Source organism: Balaenoptera musculus, chromosome 1, assembly GCF_009873245.2.
Source record: "Balaenoptera musculus isolate JJ_BM4_2016_0621 chromosome 1, mBalMus1.pri.v3, whole genome shotgun sequence".
NCBI lineage: Eukaryota > Metazoa > Chordata > Mammalia > Artiodactyla > Balaenopteridae > Balaenoptera > Balaenoptera musculus.
In genome coordinates, this window is record NC_045785.1 from 151,861,014 (window position 1) to 151,876,503 (window position 15,490).

The window sequence follows — 15,490 nt, forward strand, 5'->3', positions numbered from 1 at the left end:
GCATGCTACATTTGGGGGGATGATGAATGTGTATAGAAGGCCTTACACACAGTGCCATGGCTCTCAACTCTATCTGCTCTTCAGAATGCCCATGAGGCCCTTTTAAAATCTAGATTCCTGGGCCTCACTCCTAGAGATTCTGATTCAGTACCCCCAGGATGCAACAGTATCTCTGATGGTCCTGATGGGAAACTGAAGTCAAGAATTCTGAGCCCTGTGGTTAAGGACGCTGGCTATGGGGGGAGGCTGGCCAGGGTCCACATCCCTAGATCTGCTCCTTCTCGCTGTGTGACTTGGGGCAAGTTATTTAACCTTCTAAGTCTCAGTTTTCACATTAGCCAAACGAGAAAATGGCACTGCCTACCTTGTAAAGAGGTTATGAGAAAGAAATGTGGAGCATGGTATTTGGTAAAGAGTTAGCCCTCAATAAATAGCATCTATTTTGTTATTATGAATGCCTAGATGTAGATATAAATAAGTATATGTGGACATTTGTAGCCATATGTGCATGGGAACAGATGTGTGTATAAATGTGTATATCTGACTACTGGAGTAGTTTAGAGTCATGTATGTATATATGTGTGGTGTCTTGTGTGCCTGTAAGGAAGTGTGTGTACGTGAGAGGTGGAAAGCATGTGTCTGTGGATATTGGGGTGAGGGTGTGTACATGGCTGAATGCCGGGGAGAATGCTTTTTCCGGAAGCTAAATTATCAGCGTGCCCCAGGCCCACTCAGCCACCATCCCCCCGCCACCCCACCATCCAGACAGAGTTACTGGAAGCTGCTGTTATGCAAGATTGTTCCCAGCAGCGTGGCCGCCTCCGCTACCCCTCCTCTCCCTCCCCTCCCGGCAGTCCCAGCTGGGGCACGGTCCCTACCCTCCACCACCATCATTAACTTAGGATTAAGCTGGGCTCTCCAGCCGAGAAGATGCGCCTCCGAGGCCTGGGGCGGCAATGAGGGATAGTGATGGGTGGTGGGGAGGGGGGATGGGGGATGCCATTTCAGGGAGCCGTGCCTCCTTCCTCATTCTGAGAGCTGCTTAACAGCTGCCATCACTCCCAGGGGTCCAAGGCTGGGCCTCAGCTGTGGCATGGGGCCCACCCCCACCCCTGGACTAAGGCTGACAGCTGGGTGCACCAGGAGAGAAGGCACTAATTGGTTAATGGGGATCCCCCCACGACCCACCAAGGAGGGCCTGAAATCAGCTTCATGGAGGGTTAGGAGCCAGTTAGGGGTGGCCTGGCTCCTGCCTGACACCACAAAGGCAAAGAATGACCGGCCGCACCAGTCAGCAAACGGAGGCAGGTGTGAAACGCTGCCCTGTGCCTCTCAGACCCTGCCCCGGTGAGCCTGGACGAGGGGACGTGAAGAGCAAGGCATCTGCCCGGGAGGGGGCCAGGCAGGAAAATGCCATTTGCATGTGGGATACCCATCTGCCCAGCAAATGCAGGAACCCGAGGTCTAGAACTGCGCGTGCCACAGGCTTGCCCTGTGACCGTGGGCAAGTCGCTCCCTTTTCTGGGCCTCTCTTTCTTGAAATGTCACAGTGGAATTTTATAAAATGCCCCAAAGCAACCTGTACGTCGTCCACCCACCATTGAGACTTCCTCTTCCCCTGACCCCCACCCGACCCCCTCACTTGGGTCCAGGAGACAGAGGCTGAGTACACACCCTGTGTCAGGCTGAGCCCTGCTACAGACCCTGGGAGGGGGGTTCATCTTCTTTCCATTTCACAGGTGGAGACGCTGAGGCTTAGAAGGGTCCTGTAACAGCTAATAGAGGCCCAGAGCCAGAGCACGCTCTCTCAGGATGCCCTCCCCAGAAGGGGCACTAGGCTCCAGGGCCACACCTCCTCTCTCCCCCTTTTCAGCCAGTGGCTTCCATGCATCTCTCAAGGCCCATCTCACACCCTGCAGGTCAGCTCTTCCATGAGTCCCCTGACTGCTTCCACTCCAAGGGTCCCTGCTTTTGAAACTAAACCACTATTACGGCTCTCGCCTACTGTCAGTTTTCTGTCTTCTTCCCTGGATCGCAAGCTCCTTGAGGAAGAGGGACTGTGTCTTACTCATTTTGCTACACAGTGCCTCGCCCAGTGCTAAGTATACAGCAGGTACTCAATATCTGAGTATAGGAGGGGTGACTGACTGAACTAATTGACTAGATGGGGTCTGCCCAACCTATTGAAATTCAAATTTTAATTAATTATAATTAAATAAAATTTAAAATCTGGTTCCTCAGCTGTACTAGCCATATTTCAGGGGCACAATGGCTACTGTACTGGACAGGGCAGGAAATGGAACCTTTCCGACACTGCCGAAAGTTCTATTGGACAGCACTGCCCTGGAGGCCAGGCTCCAGCTGGCCCCTCGGCCCTGAGACCTCTGGTGGTGTCCCCCAACTGCAGCTTGGAGCTCAGCCTGGGGATCCCCGGCCACCTTTGGGCCTGTCTTTGAAGACCAGCCCCTCGGTCTGCTATTCCCAGAGGAGTCCACAGAGGAGAAGGTGACACTGGCATGCCGTGCCCGGGCCAGCCCTCCGGCCACCTACAGGTGAGACCCCCGCAGTGGTGCTGGGAGGCCCTGGGCAGTGGGCAATTGTTCGTCACACCAGCCCCTGTCCGCCCCCGCTGCAGGTGGAAGATGAATGGCACCGAGATGAAGCTGGAGCCAGGCACCCGCCACCAGCTGGTTGGGGGCAACCTGGTCATCATGAACCCCACCAAAGCCCAGGACGCCGGCGTCTACCAGTGCCTGGCCTCCAACCCAGTGGGCACCGTTGTCAGCAGGGAGGCTGTCCTCCGCTTTGGCTGTGAGCCCCACGGGGTGCCGGGACGCTTTGGGGGTAGAGAAGAAAGGGCTGGAAAAAGTGTCCAGAAAGGGCGGGTGACTACTTCCCCATGGAGCCTGAGCTGGGGAGGGTCCCCCAGGCTTGGAGGACAAAGCCTGAGCACAGGGTCTCCACCTCCAGTCCTGCAGGAATTCTCCAAGGAGGAGCGAGACCCAGTGAAAACCCACGAAGGTTGGGGTGTGATGTTGCCCTGTAACCCACCCGCCCACTACCCAGGTGAGTCAGGCCCCTGGACCATGTTAGACGGAGGGCACAGGAGGGGCGTCTGGCCACTCAGCAGAAGAGGGATGGAATAAGAGGTGGTGAGTGACCCTTGGAAGCACTGATCCCTGGGTGCCAACTCTAAATGATTCTGTGCCCCACCCCCATCAGACTGGGAGGTCCCCAAGGGCAGGGGCTGTTTCCCCAGCAGACAGCACTCCCTGAGGGCAGAGATAAAGTCGCATCTTCCCTCTAGGTCTCCCCTCAGCCCCAGTTCAGAGCACAGGGGCTCTCAGGACAGGGTCTACAGATCCCCAGCAGCACGTTGAGGTCCTACCCAGAGTTGCTCCATTAGCCCAGCACCCCCGGTTTCCTCAAACTCCCCATTCCTAGGCTTGTCCTACCGCTGGCTCCTCAACGAGTTCCCCAACTTCATCCCTACGGACGGGCGTCACTTCGTGTCCCAGACCACAGGGAACCTGTACATTGCCCGGACCAATGCCTCAGACTTGGGCAACTACTCCTGCCTGGCCACAAGCCACATGGATTTCTCCACCAAGAGCGTCTTCAGCAAGTTTGCTCAGCTCAACCTGGCTGCAGAAGGTCAGGGTCAGCGGGCAAGGCAAGGAGGAGGGAGCTGAAGGGGTCAGGGGGCGTTCCCTTTGAAGTTGTGAAGAGCAGCTCAAAGGGCACGGGGTCTGGGCCTGGACCCCGGGGTCTGGGCCTGGACCCCATGGTCTTCCTGCTACATGGCCTCAGACCCTTGCTGCATGCCCCCAAGGGGAAAGGGAGTCAAGAAAGTGTGGGCTCTGAGTTGTGCTGAAATCCTAAGCACAGGAGCACCTGATCTGGATCAGCTACATCTGACATGTGAACCCTCTCTCCCCAGACACCAGGCTCTTTGCCCCCAGCATCAAGGCCCGGTTCCCAGCAGAGACCTATGCACTGGTGGGGCAGCAGGTCACCCTGGAGTGCTTCGCCTTCGGGAAGTGAGTGGTAGGGGAGGGAGGGGGCAGGCCAGGGCACAGCCTCTCAGAGCCCCTCAGGGAGAGGGCAGGCAGGGCCAGCTCTCAGCCATCTTGGTGCCTTCGCAGGGTCTAGCAGAGTGCCAGACCCACAGTGGGTAGCAACCGCCACTCACTGGGCACTAACTCTCTGGGTGAGGCATCTTCCCAGCAACGTGCATGATAGGCTCAGGCAGCTTATACAACACCCCAGGCTGGGGGCAGGTAGCATGGTGTGTGGACCCCAACCCAGCCTGCCTCGTTCAAATACTAGCTCTGTCACTTACTGGCTGGGAGACCTTGGGTAAACCACTTAACCTCTCTGTGCCTCAGTTTCCCTATTTGTACATGGTGATAATAATAGTACCTACCTCATGGGGTTGTTATGAGGATTGAATGAACTAATATATGTACAGTGCTTAGAATAGCATCTGGTATTTAGTTAGTATTCTATGGATGCTAACAGTTATCTCTTAAAATAGAAAATACATAATAGAACTCTTACTCTCTCAGAAAAAGGACTCACTGGAACAGGGCTAAGCAAATAGCAGGTACTCAATAAATGTTTGTAGAATGAATGAAAGAATGTGATTTGTGCATTGGTCCCCTCCTCCCTCACATATCTCCTGTGGTTACCCAAGATGCCCCCTGCTTTGTGGAAAGTTATTGGTCTTCCAGAAAATCCATATTTAAAACACATGAAGGGTAATACATTACCCTTTAAGACTCACTGATACCTCAGTCCATTTTCCTACACAGATTACTAACAACCAAATCCCCTTTGAAAAGTAGAGGCAAGGCCCTGTTGGGGAGAGGAGGAAGGGGACCCATAAAGAACCAGGTTGCAGGCCACTGCTGAGGAGGGCAGGCTCAGAAGAGGCCAGGGCAGGGTGGGGGCAGGCAGGGAGGGCAAGTCAGCTTCAGGGAACAGACCACCTATGCTCTGAGCCTCCCTGGGAGAGGCCCGTCCTCCTCTCCTGGCCGCTCTCCCTCTGTCTCTTCCCGGCCCTCCTCCCCGTCGTCCCCACCTGCCCAGCATCTCAGGGGGGCCTGGGTTGGGGGAGGAGTTACAGGCACAAGGGAGTCTGCCTAGCTCAGCGCACCCCCTCCGGCTTTGTCTCCCCTGCCAGCCCCGTCCCCAGGATCAAGTGGCGCAAAGTGGATGGTTCCTTGTCCCCACAGTGGGCCACAGCCGAGCCCACCCTGCAGATCCCCAGCGTAGGCTTTGAGGACGAAGGCACCTACGAGTGTGAGGCGGAGAACTCCAAGGGCCGCGACACCGTCCAGGGCCGCATCATCGTGCAGGGTACAGGGCCGGACACGCTCACCCCCTGCCTTCCCCTGTCCTTGAGGAAGCCGACCCAAAAGTCAGGGAGGAGATTAGGCAGCCCCTTGCTGAAACTTTCCTGCCCACGGGTTGCACTGGGTATGGGACCAGATGAGGCTGGTGCTGTGGTCAGCTCAGAGCTTCAGTCAGGGTTGCAGAAAGCACATGGAAAGGATTAGAATGACTTAAGTCGCTAAAACAGTTACTGACACAGGCACGAAGTGCCAGTTGTCTTGAACCTGCTTCTCCCCACCCCCCAATCCCGGAATGCGGCTGGCGCCCTCTGCTGTCTGGCACAGGAGCTGCAGCCCTGCAAATCCAGTCCAGTTAATCCGCGGAGCTCCTCCCAGCTCCTCCTCAGCCCCTCCCCAGCCTTGCTCTCCCTTGCTCCCCGCAGCTCAGCCCGAGTGGCTCAAGGTGATCTCAGACATGGAGGCTGACATCGGTTCCAACCTGCACTGGGAATGCGCAGCCGCCGGCAAGCCCCGGCCCACAGTGCGCTGGCTTCGGGATGGGGATCCTCTGGCCTCCCAGGTAGGAGACCTGGGGCTTCCTTCCACACACCCAGCACACCGTCCTCTGCTCACCTGGTTCCCTCACCCTCCAGATCTCCTCCCCTTCCGCACACTGGCAACCCTTCTGGGCCAATTAGGGTGCCACAGGGTAGTTCTAGGTGCTTCTCTCCATCCCAGAGTCACATGGCCTCAGGCTGGTCAACTGGATAGAGTCTGGAGGGTCCAGGGACCTGAGTCCAGGCCCAACTCAGCCACAAAAGCACTGTGTGGTCCTGAGTGTGTCACTCGCCCCTCTGGCTTCCGTGTGCAGACGTGCGGGGAGGCCTGGGGAATCTCTGCGTCCTGGGATTCCAGGTGGCCCTGGATAGGACTGGGCATACAGGCGCTCCCTCCAGGCAGCCCATTCTCCACTGCATCCACCCCATAAGCCCCCACCCAGTGGTCCTGATCTTCTGCACAGGCCCGGGTAGAAGTGCTGGCCGGGGACTTGCGATTCTCCAAGCTGAGCCTAGAGGACTCAGGCATGTACCAGTGTGTGGCGGAGAACAAGCACGGCACCATCTACGCCAGTGCCGAGCTGGCCGTGCAAGGTAAGGGGCCCAGGGAGAGAGGACGTCCCCGGGGACACCCAGGTGGGGGGCGTTAGGGGTTGTGAGTTGCAGCATTTCTAAACGCACACACTCACCTGGCAATTTTCCTTAGTTTTCCAACAGCTTCTGAGTAGAACTCAGGGATTTAAGACAGGAGATGAGACACTAGATGGAGCTCCCAGAGGACAGGGTCTCTGACTTGACCCGCGTCTGACGTGGACAAAGTAAATGTCTGCCGCCACGAAAACAAGGTGGCAAAAGTCCCTGAACACCAAATCAGCTAGATTTGGGTTTAATGCAGCCCCTTTGCCTGTGTGACCTTCGGCAAGTTATTAATCTCTTTGTGTTTCAGTTTCTTGAATAATAAAATGTGGGCAATAATAGCCCAGCCCTCATAAGCTGCTGTGGGGATTAAAGGAGATGATAGAGCTAAAGCATAAAGAACCTGCCCATCACATAACAGGTGCCCAGTAAATGTCAGCTAGTCCAGTATCCTTAGATGTGTGACTTAAGCTTGTAGTCTGTTTCCTCATCTGTAAAATGGACAGAACGGTACCTACCTCATCCAATTGTAGTGAGGCTTAACTAAGACTCATTCATTTATTCAACCAATATTTCTTCAAAACCTCCTAAGAAGTGAACACGAAAGATAAGGTCTCTGCCTTCAAGTATCTTACAATCCAGTGGAGACAGGGGGGCAAATAAACACAAAATCAAACAATTAAATAAGATAATTTCAGACAGCCATAAAAAATACAGTATAAAGAAACTCCCTCAGAGTGCTGGAGGTAAGGTGGGCCAGTTAGAGGGGATGGTCAGGGAAGACCTCTCTGAAGAAGTTGCATTTGGGATGTGAACCAACCATGTGAAGATCTGGGGGCTTTCCAAGCAAAATGTATAGTAAGTGCAAAGGTCCTGAGGCAGGAAAAATCATCGCATCTTCACGGAACCAAAAAAAGAAGAAGAAACAAATGGCCCAGGTGATAGAGCACAATGAGTGAGGGAAGGAATGGAGCAGGATGTAATCAGAGAGGTAGGGACTCCTTTGTGAGCCCTTGGGAGGCGTTGGACTTTTTCTGAGTGTCTGTTTTGTGTTCTTAAAATGATATTCCTGGCAGCTGGGTGGAGAAGAGATTGTAGAAAGAAAATGCAAAATCAGGAGGGCCAACCAGCGGAGATCTGGTGGCAGTGGGGGTGATGAGAAGGGGCTGGATTCTGGCTATTTTGGAAGTGGTGCTGCTAGGGGTCACTCGTGGATTGGCCATAGAGGGAACATAAAATGTTTAACATGTAGCCAGGTGACACCTGACTCCAGGCCAACGAGTACTGGTTTGATTCCCTGCATGACTGTGGGGCACTCCCCCTTCCTTCCAGCACTTGCCCCCGACTTTAGGCTGAATCCTGTAAGGCGTCTGATCCCCGCAGCCCGAGGGGGAGAGATCGTTATCCCCTGTCAGCCCAGGGCAGCTCCGAAGGCCGTGGTGCTCTGGAGCAAAGGCACTGAGATTTTGGTCAACAGCAGCAGGTACAAGCCCCACCCCACCTGAGAAATTCCTGCCCACCCTCACTCTCCTTGGAGGTGAGTCCCCTTCCCATGACTATAGTGTGTCACTGGGTTGGCCAGATCTGCTCTGTCCTTGCTGCAGAGTGACTGTAACTCCGGATGGCACCTTGATCATAAGAAACATCAGTCGGTCAGATGAAGGCAAATATACCTGCTTTGCTGAGAATTTCATGGGCAAAGCCAACAGCACGGGCATCCTGTCTGTGCGAGGTAAGGACCATGGTTTGGCTGAGGTTGGTGACTCAGCCACCACGGGGTGCCATCCCTCCTCGCCATTGGGCTCTTGTGTTCCCATGTTCCTCCTAGTCTGGTTTTGAGGCTACCCCAGGATTCGGTTTCTCTTGGGACTGCCCCCAAACACCGCCATCCAGGATATGCTCCTGCCTCCCTCCCACGCACTCATGGGGCTGCTGGGATGCAGCTGTTGGCCACGCTGCCTGTTCTCTTTCCTGGGGCTCAAGACAGAGCCTCTCACCCTGCCCTGCTGCCCCTGCCTGGGCCTACTTCCTCCCCTTCCACTCAGGGGCCCTTTGTCTTGGCAGATGCAACCAAGATCACTCTAGCCCCCTCGAGTGCCGACATCAACTCGGGAGATAACCTGACCCTGCAGTGCCACGCCTCCCACGACCCCACCATGGACCTCACCTTCATCTGGACCCTGGACGACTTCCCCATCGATTTCGACAAGCCTGGGGGTCACTACCGAAGGGCCAGTGTGGTAAGGCCTGAGGCCAGAGAACCCAGGGCTCCTCCCTCCTTCTGGGCAGACAGGGGACCCACGAGAGCCATCAACACCCCCAAAGCTTTTCCCCCTTCCCCCGGGAATGCCATGACGGCAAGCTCATCCCTGGGTTCATAAGCACCCTCCCTTAGACGGGCAGTTCCCCGGATTCCACCCGACGTCTATGCATTTAGAAGAGGGTTAGGGTCAAACCTGGAATTCCAGACACCGAACAAGACTCACTCCCCTACTGTTGTTATCCTGCCCCCTAGCGCAGATGATATCATTAACTTGAACCATCACTGACTGTCTTCTGTAAAAAAATGTCGTTTAATCCCCAGTGGTACCAAGTAGAGAGTAGCCGATCCCTCCCATGGAACAGAGAGGAAGAGCGAGGTGCAAGGGGTCTGGGGGAGTAGCAGAGCAGGGCACTCTGAGCCCTGCCTCCTGTGCCCTGACTCAGGCACTAGCCCAGGGCTGCTTCCTCTGACCTGCCCCGCTTCCTGTCCCCCGTGTGCAGAAGGAGACGGTTGGGGATCTGACCATCATGAACGCCCAGCTGCGCCACGGTGGGAAGTACACATGCATGGCCCAGACGGTGGTGGACAGTGCATCTAAGGAGGCCACAGTCCTGGTCCGAGGTGATGGGGTTTCCCACCCCACCCCCACCGTGACACCCTCAGGGGCCGGCTGGGCTAGTCTGACCTTCGCTCCCTAACTCCCACCTCTCCCTGAAAGCTGTGGGAAGGGCTCCTAACAAGTCTGTTGAGCTGAACTCATCCCGTGGTTCTTCGCAGGTCCTAAATGAATAAAATATTCTTCCTCCAAAGCTAAAATTGTAAAAAATCCACTCCTAACACATCCCAAGACTGGAGAACTTGCTGAGGCCAGAAGTTTCAAAGCCTCATGCTGGGAAATCTATACACATCTCTGTGTGAGAGCCTCTGTGACCCCCTCCAGCCTTGGACACATCCTTCCTCCTCAAAACACCCCATGCGCCACTCACTACTGCCCCCATTCCTTGCCCTCCCAGCCCGGTGTGTGTTTCCTGCGCCCTCTGCTGCTCCCTCTTGGTACTGCACCAGCCCAAGCGAGCCTGAAGGAGGTTGGCTCAAATTTGTTGCTCTGACCTCTTGGTGCAGGTCCGCCAGGTCCCCCAGGAGGCGTGGTTGTGAGAGACATCGGTGACACCACTGTCCAGCTCAGCTGGAGCCGTGGCTTTGACAACCACAGCCCCATTGCCAAGTACACCCTGCAAGCTCGCACTCTACCTGCAGGGAAGTGGAAGCAGGTTCGGACCAGTAAGTGTGAGGCCCCACCCAGGTCAGTACTGATTAGGCCTGGCTGTAGGGGGGGCGGGGAGGGCTGGGGGTCAGAGGTCAAGGCTGAGCCTGGATCTTCGAAGAAGGACAAGTGTAGACCCCCTGCCTGCAGGGAGCTCCCAGGCCATTAGGGAAGATGGTCACACAGGCGGCAGAAGAATGGGGAGAGAGTTGGAGGGGGAGGCACTCAGTCTGCACCCTTGAAGCATTGGCAGAACTATTAATGGGTCAATGAAAACATTCATGTGGGTGTGGGGTGCACACAACATCTTACAAAGGCTCCAAGGCAGGGAGGTCTACGAGTTTCCCAATCATTCCTGAAAAAGGTATTGAACTCTTAATATAGCGGGTACCACCGTGAAAGCTGGGTATAAAAAAGTGATTCATACCTAGTCCCTGCCCCTTTCCATCCAGATCAGTAAATGAAGTGCAGAACACTGACTCCCTGGTGCCTTGCAGATCCCGCCAACATCGAGGGCAACGCCGAGACCGCCCAGGTGCTGGGCCTCACGCCCTGGATGGACTATGAGTTCCGGGTCTCAGCCAGCAACATCCTGGGCACTGGGGAGCCCAGTGGGCCCTCCAGCAAAATCCGGACCAAGGAAGCAGGTCAGAGCCCTGGGTGAGAAGTAATGTCAGGGCACACACCCTAGCCCTCCTTAAAGGGAGCCCCAAGCAAGCAGCAATTACATGGAGTTCCAACCCTGCTCACCAGGCTTCGGACTCTAACAAAACAGATGGGAAAGGAACACAAGTCAGAGCGAGGCCGCAACACTGCACAACGTACTGTGCCCTGGGCCACAGCCTGTCAGGGCTGGAAGCCAGCCAGTCCAAACCCCTCATTTAAAAAATAGGCCAACCTTACAACTGCATGTGAATCTACAATTGTCGCAAAGTAAAAAGTTTAATTTTTTTAAAAATGGAAAAACCAAAGGTTGGAGGAAGGAAGGGTCACACTGGCAGCGCCTGGACTTGAACCCAGGACCATGGGGTGATGGGCAGATATCCTCCCTGGAAGTGCACGAGCTGCAGGAATCAGTTAATGAGGAAGGGGTGTGTGTGTGTGTGTGTGTGTGTGTGTGTGTGTGTGTGTGTGTTGCGCAGGGCACTAAGTAAGCAGCCGGTGCTCTAAGTCCTTCTTTAGATGGTTTCTTTGGGAGCAGGAGGAATGGACAATCTGCCCACAACCCTCCCTGAAAGGCAGGTAGGTGTCAGAACCTGAGTGGGGAAGGAAGGGAAGAGGTGAAGGTGAAGGCCCAGAACGAGAACCCTGGGATCCTGAGACCAGCAGCATGGAATCAGGACCTGCCTCCCCTCCACACCCACCCAGGCCTGCCCCGCTGGATGTGTAATGAGGGTCTGCCTTTTTGTGTCCATAAACATGGTTTCCTATGTGCCCCATGCTGACTCTCCAGGCTCTTTCTGGAATCATTCAATATTTTTAACTGGTACCTCTTCTGAGTAAAGAATTCCAGAAGGAGCACTTTCTTTGATTGAACTTCTTGGACAGTCAAAGGGTGAGGAGTGGTCTCCTTCACTGTAGTATCCAGGAGTTGAGCACAAAGACAGCTATGGTGCAGAAGAAAGATGATGAGATTTCAAATCAGAAGAGCTGAGTTCAAATTCAAACTGTGACATTTATTAGCTGTGTGACTTTAGGCAAGGCACTTAACTGCTCTAGACCTCAATCTTTCCATTCTGAAAAGGGTAATATTAATGCCCACCTCACAGGATCAAATGGGTAATGTGTTTAAGTGCCCTTTGCAAATGAGAAGGCCTTAAAGTATCATCAGAACCAAGTGATAAGTCTCCAATTGCTGGATCATCTACAGATATATTTTAACCCTCAGCCAAGTTACCCCCTGCCAAGCTTCACTATCTAATTAAATACATTCTTGTTTTAATATCAGCCTTTTGAATACTAGAGACAATTAGGAAATTAAGTCTGCCATGAAAATAAAAAATAATAATAATAAAACACCCTGTAACCCAAAAGAAATGTTTTTTGGATTAACTGCAGTTCTGAATTATTTATTCCCCTTAATCTAAAGCAAATTGGAGTTGGTCTCTGCTACTTAGTTTAAACCAACAAGAGGGATGAGGATAATCATTTATGGAGTGTATACTGTATGTATATGCTAGCCACTGTCTTGTTTAATTTTATTCTTCTTACAGCCTTTGAGAGAAACATTATTATCCTTATCTTACGGAGAGGGGAATCAGAGGCTCAGAGAGGTTAAGTAACTCGCCCAGAGAAACTCAGCTAGTAAGTGGCAGAGGTGGAATCTGATCTCAGGTCTGCTTGACTGCAAAGCCCACGTCCAGAGGGACTCTTGAAGGACAAAACCAGGGCCCATTGGAATAGTTTCAGAAGGATAGGTGTTAATTCTTCTCTAAATGTTTGGTAGAACTCACCTGTGAAGCCATCTGGTCCTGGACTTTGGTTTATTGAGAGTTTTTAAATTACTGATTCAATTTCAGTACTGGTAATCAATCTGTTCATATTTTCTATTTCTCCCTGGTTCTGGTTCAGTCTTGGGAGATTGTACTTTTCTAAGAATGTGTCCGTTTCTTCTAGGTTGTCCATTTTATTGGCGTATAGCCAGGGCCCACTGGAAGGGTGTCCTTGGCCTAGGATGCTTTTCGGTCTCAGACTCAGAGCTTTTGTTCCCTCACTGCCCATTAACTGCCTGTGTCCCTTGGCCCTGACAGCCCCTTCGGTGGCACCCTCAGGTCTCAGAGGAGGTGGTGGAGCCCCTGGAGAGCTCATTGTCAACTGGACGGTAAGCTGCAAGGACAGAGGCAGGACTATGCCTCCCGTTCTCTGGGGGGACAAGTTCTACCCCACCCTCACCCCCACCCGCACCTGGTGGGACTCGTCTCAGGAGTTGAGCGGCGTGCAGAGAGGACCCAGACAGAGCCACTGCACGGTCCTGACTCCAGAGCAGACAAGGTCCCTCCCCTCCCCTGGTACCCACTGCAGGATGGAACCACCGCAGTCCTGGGGCCACCCCTCTCGGTGAAGGCTGGGTGGGGCTGGAGGACGGGCAGGGAAACGCAGCCGCGGCCCCTCGCCCACGCCACGCTCTTGCCCCTCAGCCCATGTCCCGGGAGTACCAGAACGGAGACGGCTTCGGCTACCTGCTGTCCTTCCGCAGGCAGGGCAGCACTAGCTGGCAGACCGCGCGGGTGCCCGGCGCCGATGCCCAGTACTTCGTCTACAGCAACGAGAGCGTCCGGCCTTACACGCCCTTTGAGGTCAAGATCCGCAGCTACAACCACCGCGGGGATGGGCCTGAGAGCCTCACCGCGATCGTGTACTCGGCTGAGGAAGGTGGGCCACCCCGGGGCCCGTGCGGCGTCCCCACCCCAGCAGCTTGTCCACGGGGTGTAGGGTGGCGGAGTGCTCCTCACACCCCTGCTGGGTTCCATAGGTGGGGTGGAGAGGACACCTGGCTTCTAAGCCACTGGCTTCCTTCCCAGCCCTCGCTACCTCGTCTCCCCTCAGGCCTAGCGGAGGGAGGCTCTCTGGAAAGAGAAGTGGGCCCCGGGAGATGCTCTGCACCCTGCACCCTGGGCTCTTTAAAATCCTAAGAGAGGGCAGTCCCAGTTGGCAGCTGCTCTGTAGGGCACAGGGAGTGCCTGGGAATCCAAACCCACAGTCTGTGTCGGTCCCCAGAGCCCAGGGTGGCCCCTACCAAGGTCTGGGCCAAAGGGGTCTCATCCTCAGAGATGAACGTGACCTGGGAACCGGTGCGGCAGGACATGAATGGTATCCTCCTGGGGTACGAGGTGAGCACTGACCTGGGCTGGGAGAGGAAGGGGTCGGGGGGTCAAGGCGCGGGGGCACCTCATGGCTTGCTAGTCCTCCTCCTGGACTCACTCATCCACTAAGCAGGCACACAGCACGCAGTCTATGCAGCACCGTGGACGCAACCTCAGCTAAGCCCCTCTGGCTGATGCCTGTGGACAGCCTTGACGTTACTGCTTGGCTCAAGCCGGCCCTGGACGCTGTGGGAGCCCAGGGGAGGAGGAGCGGTTTCTGGAAGGGGCACGGCCTGCCCGTTTCATGCCAGAGCCCAGTTAGCCTGGCATCCTCAGGGCTGCAGAGAACAGCATGGCCTCCTCTATGTACCAGCCGCTCATCCTGTCCCTGAGGAACTCGGGGCCCGGCAGCTTCTGACCCTAGACTTGGGCCCACTGGTGACTCCACACTGGGGTACATGTGGGGGTGGATGGAGAGTGAGAGAAAGCGAGAGGAAGGGACAGAAGGACAAGCAGGAAATGTCATTGTCTAAGGGAGAATCATCATACTAGTGATGTTGTAAATTCCATTCAGGAGAGTCAGCCCTGGGCTCTAGCACGATGGGTTAGGCGAGCCCCACTGAGGAGATAGCTGCAAACTCTGCCATTGATTTGGAAGACTATCTAGAAGGCCTTGGTGTTACAAGGTCTATGACAATGGGTTTGCATTTACTAGGCAGCCCTCGTAAGCTTGCTGGAGTGCGGGCTGGGGGACTACTTTGCAAGTACAATGTGCATTTCATAGCCTTTAAACAGAGTCCCCACGGGATTCCTTGAATTAATTAAATGGGGTTGGTTTCAGCAGGCCATCGCTAGGTTGAGCCTGTGCCCACACCCCCACTCCCTCGTTCAGCCCACGTATTAAGCTCTCTCGTTGAACTGGGCACTCTGCTGGGCACCAAGAAGGGAGCAGCAACTTACATCAACTTGTCCCTGCTCTCTTGGAGCTCATGATCTAGTGTCTGGGTTCTGAGACCTGAGACTGAGTTACAAGCACCAGCGAGGAGCAGGATGCAGGTCCAGAGCCAGGGTCAGGGTAGCCCCGAGGTCCTGGGTTTGACGGCTGACCCTAGGGTACCCCTGCCCCCTTCAGATCCGCTACTGGAAAGCCGGGGACAAAGAAGCAGCTGCTGACCGAGTGAGGACAGCAGGGCTAGACACCAGTGCCCTAGTCACCGGCCTACACTACAACACCAAGTACCACGTGACTGTGAGGGCCTACAACCGGGCCGGCACTGGGCCGGCCAGCCCTTCCGCCAATGCCACGACCGTGAAGCCCCGTGAGTCCGTCAGCCTGGATGGGGGTGGAGGGGTGTATTTTGGAGGGGGTGCCTCTAGGATCACTCTTTCCCCGAAAGACAAATGCTCCAGCCCACAAGCCCTGGGCGGGACAGAAACGAGGCAGCACGTCTAATAATAATAAGGGAATGGAATTCATGGCCTCTGAAGTGCCTCCCTTTTCTCCAACCTTTGTTGGAGTTTGTTTCTCAGGCAGCGGTGACAGAATGTTCTGGGTACAACTGCTTTGGGCAGATGTCTAGAAAAAGGCTGGCTAAAAGCAAGGGGGTGAGTGGTGGGGAAACATTAGGAGG

At 54.8% G+C, this 15,490-nt stretch overlaps 1 protein-coding gene across 3 annotated transcripts in view; it reads left to right on the forward strand.

Moving 5' to 3' along the window:
• The window catches only part of CNTN2 (contactin 2), a 32,174-nt gene that overhangs the window by 11,268 nt on the left and 5,416 nt on the right, over window positions 1-15,490 (forward strand). For all 3 annotated transcript variants that reach the window (XM_036831462.1, XM_036831452.1, XM_036831442.1), the window contains exons 3-20: window positions 2,408-2,552; window positions 2,636-2,811; window positions 2,971-3,066; window positions 3,445-3,654; window positions 3,941-4,040; window positions 5,186-5,361; window positions 5,780-5,916; window positions 6,358-6,487; window positions 7,862-8,012; window positions 8,134-8,261; window positions 8,594-8,769; window positions 9,293-9,413; window positions 9,915-10,073; window positions 10,554-10,703; window positions 12,807-12,877; window positions 13,194-13,428; window positions 13,774-13,886; window positions 14,992-15,178. In XM_036831462.1, coding sequence (XP_036687357.1) covers window positions 2,408-2,552; window positions 2,636-2,811; window positions 2,971-3,066; window positions 3,445-3,654; window positions 3,941-4,040; window positions 5,186-5,361; window positions 5,780-5,916; window positions 6,358-6,487; window positions 7,862-8,012; window positions 8,134-8,261; window positions 8,594-8,769; window positions 9,293-9,413; window positions 9,915-10,073; window positions 10,554-10,703; window positions 12,807-12,877; window positions 13,194-13,428; window positions 13,774-13,886; window positions 14,992-15,178 — 2,661 coding nt within the window. The remainder of the gene's footprint in view (window positions 1-2,407; window positions 2,553-2,635; window positions 2,812-2,970; window positions 3,067-3,444; window positions 3,655-3,940; window positions 4,041-5,185; window positions 5,362-5,779; window positions 5,917-6,357; window positions 6,488-7,861; window positions 8,013-8,133; window positions 8,262-8,593; window positions 8,770-9,292; window positions 9,414-9,914; window positions 10,074-10,553; window positions 10,704-12,806; window positions 12,878-13,193; window positions 13,429-13,773; window positions 13,887-14,991; window positions 15,179-15,490) is intronic.